Below are 6016 nucleotides of genomic sequence, written 5' to 3' on the forward strand. Positions count from 1 at the left end.
ATATGTCACACTGATATGTCAGTTTCAACTTCCACCTGACTGTGCTGCTGCTCAACTGTTCTGCCTTATTATTATTCGACCATGCTGGTCATTTATGAACATTTGAACATCTTGGCCATGTTCTGTTATAATCTCCACCCGGCACAGCCAGAAGAGGACTGGCCACCCCACATAGCCTGGTTCCTCTCTAGGTTTCTTTCTAGGTTTTCGCCTTTCTAGGGAGTTTTTCCTAGCCACCGTGCTTCTACACCTGCATTGCTTGCTGTTTGGGGTTTTAGGCTGGGTTTCTGTACAGCACCTTGAGATATCAGCTGATGTACGAAGGGCTATATAAATACATTTGATTTGATTTGACTGATGGAGCTGGTTTACTGCTGTTCACTCAGAGGAAAGACGAAACAACCTCAGGAGAGTCAAATAATATGATCTACACTACATTTACGGTTGAAGTCGGAAGTTTACATACATCTTAGACAAATACATTTAAACTCAGTTTCACAATTCCTGACATTTAATCCTAGTAGAAATTCCCTGTTTTAGGTCAGTTAGGATCAACACTATATTTTAAGAATGTGAAATGTCAGAATAATAGTAGAGAGAATCATTTCAGCTTTTATTTCTTTCATCACATTCCCAGTGGGTCAGAAGTTCACATACACTTAATTAGTATTTGGTAGCATTGACTTTAAATGGTTTAATTTGGGTCAAATGTTTTGGGTAGCCTTCCAACCTAAGTGTATGTAAACTTCCAACTTCAACTGTAACAGAACATACTATACACAATGGAGCATCTCTCAGATAGCACAGGACGGCTGAGGTTTTAGAAAACCATGAATAAACAGACAGATGGAAGGTCGGACAGACATTTTGAGACAGAGGTTTTAGAAAACCATGAATAAACAGACAGATGGAAGGTCGGACAGACATTTTGAGACACACACAAACAAACCTCTTGAAACACACACACACACCTCTTGAGAAGAAGGCACTGATCATGAAGCTGAAGTTGATGGTTGCCACGGCAAAGACAAGCAGGAAGACAAAGACCAGGGTGGGGTCACTATAGGTCAACACAGCTCCATTAGGGCTCACCTAGAAAGGGCCAGGACAGGAAAGAACATCATTATCATCATGAATACTAAACACACTGAATGAAAAATAATTCCCCTCCTCAAAGCAATATAAAGAAAAGACTAGTTAAGTGTTTTTGTTTGCGTTTTATAACATAACCGTTATGTAAAGTGCAAACTCACCTTGATGCAGAAGAGCAGCGTGACGAAGAACATGGAGATGGCGAGGAAGAGGAAGAACATGAGGAACCAGGCCATCCAGTGCAGCCAGTTACTGAGGCCCATCATCCGCATGTACTCCTGTAGAGAGTAAGTAGAGTGAGATGGACCGTTTGTTTGACTGACAGGTAATCCACCCCCTCACCCACCTTGAGCTTCCTCTCCTTCTCCTGCACCACGGCCCTCACGATGTTCAGAGAGGTATAGGTGAGGCTCAGCACCAGGAGGAGGGGCAGCTGGTTCTGGATGGCCAGGATGAACACGTCGTAGATGAACGGCGGGAAGGGGAATCGGCGGAGGACCACCCGGGTGTGGGAGAAGAGCCAGGTTGCTCCTGTGCTGTTATAGGAACGCATGATGGCCTTGTTGACCGCATGCTGCACAGCCAGGAAGCCCTCGCGGAAGTAACCTACGGAGAGGAACCGGGTTATGTTAGAATAACTACATCCCAATTCTCACAATGTGGGCCCTTGTGCACTCCTCCCCATGGATCAGCATAAACATGTGCTACAGCCTAGGGAGGTTCTTTAATAAGTCTCCTGACAATGTTAGTCTGTGAAACCCAAGTCATGTTTTACTGTTTGCTTATGGCGGAATACAGCTCATTCAGTTCAGCGTTTAGTGCCAGCATCAGTCTGTGTGGTATGTAAACAGATACAAAGAATACAGATGAAAACTCTCAGGCGAACAATAGCTCGAGACTTCCTTAGATATCATGCACCGGCTGTTGTTTACAAAAATACATAGACCGCCGCCCCTTGTCTTACCAGACGCCTATGTTCTATCCTTCCGGTACATCGTATAACCAGCCAGCTGTATGATAATATTGTCGTCATTGAGCCACAACTCCGTGGAGCATAAGATGTTACAGTTTTTGGTAGTTGGCAGTTTAATCTTCCCGTAACTCGGCGAACAACGCATATAAGCAACAAACAAATATTGGCTGGGGCCACGTAAAACATCTGCCTGCATTCTCCAGCGCCATCTTACTAGGACCCATTCTCAGCATCTATACCTTGGGCCCATTGTTTTTCCTGTTCATGTGATACTGTATACTGGTGGGGAAAAAACGTCTGGTTCTAAGTATGACACTCTTCCATTACCATGGAGATAAACAGGAAATGAGGACTCATTCTGACCTTTTTACCAGATCATTCCTTAACCCCACCAGAAGTTCATTTTAACATATACTGACAACAGCTACTCACTGAATAATCTGAACTGATGAAGGGATAGACGGCTTAAAGAGGCAGGAGGTAGGCCTCAGTAATGATGAACACTTTTTAATCCATATTAAAAATTCATGAATTCTGACTGAAACTCTTTGTGGTTATTGTCAGGTAGACTGGAATGGTTTCCTCTAGGCGAGCCTTGGGCCATATTCATTAGGCACCAATTTTTTTTTTAACACTGAAACATTTTCGTAAATGTTTTCCATTGTGTGCTTTAATAAATATGACCCTGATATCTCCCATTAGAGACACATTAACACAGCCACTTAATTTGAGATCAAAGGTCTGGCTCAGTAGAGAACACCAGAACGCCAGTTCTCATCACTCGTTCATCATCTCTTTCTCTTTTGAGAGTCAGAATATTGACATAGCTTCAAAGAGGAAGGAGGAAGGGAATCAAAAGAGCAGGGTCTAAAATGGAGGATCTGGAGCCATGAGCAAAGAGATGGGGCAAATCTCAACAACATCCTATTCTCAATTTAATACACGACTTGTTACGCAACCACCACCACCATCGTGGCAATGAAGGAGTGGCTTCATAAGAAGCATTTCAAGGTCCTGGAGTGGCCTAGCCAGTCTCCGGATCTCAACCCCATAGAAACTCTTTGGAGGGAGTTGAAAGTCTGTGTTGCCCAGCAACAGCCCCAAAACATCACTGCTCTAGAGGAGATCTGCATGGTGGAATGGGCCAAAATACCAGCAACAGTGTGTGAAAACCTTGTGAAGACTTACAGAAAACATTTGACCTCTGTCATTGCCAACAAAGGGTATATAACAAAGTATTAAGATAAACTTTTGTTATTGACCAAATACTTATTTTTCACCATAATTTGCAAATAAATTCATTAAAAATCCTACAATGTGATTTTCTGGATTTTTTTTCTCATTTTGTCTGTCATAGTTGAAGTGTATCTATGATGAAAATTACAGGCCTCTCATCTTTTTAAGTGGGAGAACTTTCACAATTGGTGGCTGACTAAATACTTTTTTGCCCCACTGTGTGTGTGTGTGTGTGTGTGTGTGTGTGTGTGTGTGTGTGTGTGTATGTGTGTGTGTGTATGTATATATACATATATTATTCTCACGGGTGCTGGAAATCCCTCAAAGTCCCCTCAAGGATAGTAAAACAAGGAACATTCTCCATTGTGGGGACATTACCCACATCCTCACGAGTACAAAGGCTATGGTAAGCTTAAGGGTTACGTTTAGGGTTACAATTAGGGTACAGGCTCACCAGGCGTGCCCCCCTGGAGGTCGTACTGCTCCCTGGGCCCGGGCAGTTGGAAGAGGGGGAACAAGTTGAGGGTGTGCCAGTCAAAGTCATTGTTGATGTTTAGCTCAGACTTCTCCTTGGCCGGGGCATTACGGGGACTAAAGCTGAACCGCAGGTGGTAGCTGACCTGTAGGGGATAGGAGGAGGAGAGGAGGGAGGGAAAGAAATAAAGAGTAAAAGAGAGAAAGATGATATATATATTGATCCAGGGTAAAAATAAAAAAACACGCCCTGTTAAGAACACTTTTTTTTTTTTTTTTATATATATTGACTTTCAGACCTCAGTCAGACCTCTCTGCCCAACACAAACCTAATCACCAACACATTCCACTGACACAGGGAGAGGGTGACAGAGTTAAATCTCCATAGGGAGGATGGTGTCCATCAACCCAACCAGGGAATTCTAGTCTCTTTTTCCTGACTTCCTTCCAGCAGGTCATTCCCGCTGCACAGGTTAAAAAAACACTTTTGGTGTGTCGAGGTCTGCCGCTTTCTGTCCAATTATCTAATTTCTGTAGAATATTTATGTCTCTATAGGCAACCCCTTTTGGCTCAAGAGCATCCTCAGATGCAAACGTTATGTATAGCCTCAAACCAGGAGGAAATACTAAAGTGTGGTTAAAGGTTAGCATGTCAAGGATTTGGCTGGACTGCAGGTGACTCCAGGATTATTGTATTTGAATGAGGGACAATAATACCGTCAGTGAGAACCAGATGCTTTCATATGTAAACAAAGAGCTGATTCAGGGTTCAAGGTTCAAGTAGGGTGACCACATGTCCCAGATTGTACGGTACAGTCCTGCATTTTGGCCTTTCGTCCCACAACCAAACAATCATGTCCCGCATTTTACCAACAAATGAAAACATCACTAATTTAGAAAAAAGGTACATTTGTCTTGTATTTCAGTCAGACTTCCTATTCATTTGCTGAGAAGTGACATTCCAAACGGTCTTGTTTGAAGTCACGTTGAGCTTACGACAAGGTAAATATCAAGGATGTGGTGCTGGTGATGTTAAACACTTCTCCAATCGTTGTTGAGATCTGATATTATGCGCAATGCAAGAAGAGACATAGGCCAATGTCATATCATCAACCAATCACATTTGTCAAAACCTTTCGGGCTAAATTCCAGCTAAACTTGGAGGACTGTTAATTACCTACTAACAAAAATTGTGTGTAACGAAGAGCTACTAATGTCAGTAAATAGTCATATTAGACAAAGATATAAGGTCATTTTGGCTGTCCATGCTCATTAGTTGCTCATTCAACATATTTGCTGCTACTTCATTCAATATCGTTTTAAAAGTCTCTCCTCCGAACTGTTAAACATTTCCTAAGACAAACCAGCAATGATTCCTTGGCTAAATATAGCCAGAATTTTGTGTGAGGAAAAAAGTGTAGGCAAGGTACACTTCAATTAGTTCACTCGGTGCTGCGGTAGGGAGATGTGTGTGCCTGTGTGTGGAAAAATGATTCAGGTGTAGGCTACACTGTCCCACGAATGTCCCGTAAAATCATACCATTGTCCCGCTTTTGGGCATTTTAAAATGTGCTCACCCTAGGTTAAAGTACAGTGAAGCTGACTGGTCACACACATACTGTTATTTATTTTTTATTTCACCTTTAGTTAACCAGGTAGGCCAGTTGAGAATAAGTTCTCATTTACAACTGCGACCTGGCCAAGATAAAGCAAAGCAGTGCGACACAAACAATAACAGAGTTACACATGGAATAAACAAAACAAGCATACAGTCAATAATAAAATAGAAAAAGTCTATATATAGTGTGTGCAAATGAGGTAAGAGAAGAGAAGGCAATAAATAGGCCATAGTGGCAAAATAATTACAATATAGCAATTAAACACTGGAGTGATAGATGTGCAGAAGATGAATGTGCAAGTAGAGATACTGGGGTGCAAAGGAGCAAAATAAATAAAATAAATAACAGTATAGGAATGAGGTAGTTGGTTAGGCTATTCACATATGGGCTATGTACAGGTGCAGTGATCTGTGAGCTGCTCTGACAGCTGGTGCTTAAAGCTAGTGAGGAAGATGAGTCTCCAGCTTCAGTGATTTTTGCAGTTCATTCCAGTCATTGGCAGCAGAGAACTGGAAGGAAAGGCGGCCGAAGAGGAATTGGCTTTGGGGGTAACCAGTGAGATATACCTTCTGGAGCGCGTCCTACGGGTGGGTGTTGCTATGGTGACCAGTGAGCTGAGATA

General features: G+C 42.4%; 1 protein-coding gene across 1 annotated transcript; it reads right to left on the reverse strand.

The window, feature by feature from the left end:
• Positions 1–646: 646 nt before the first annotated feature.
• On the reverse strand, positions 647–3924 carry LOC115116904 (phospholipid-transporting ATPase ABCA3-like). The gene is made up of 4 exons (XM_065011028.1): positions 3756–3924; positions 1439–1698; positions 1254–1370; positions 647–1092 (listed from the first exon to the last, which is right to left on the reverse strand). The coding sequence occupies exons 2-4, from the start codon at positions 1643–1645 to the stop codon at positions 664–666; spliced, it is 753 nt and encodes a 250-aa protein (XP_064867100.1). The 5' UTR covers positions 1646–1698; positions 3756–3924; the 3' UTR covers positions 647–663.
• Positions 3925–6016: the final 2092 nt, after the last annotated feature.

This window comes from Oncorhynchus nerka, linkage group LG26, assembly GCF_034236695.1.
Source record: "Oncorhynchus nerka isolate Pitt River linkage group LG26, Oner_Uvic_2.0, whole genome shotgun sequence".
NCBI lineage: Eukaryota > Metazoa > Chordata > Actinopteri > Salmoniformes > Salmonidae > Oncorhynchus > Oncorhynchus nerka.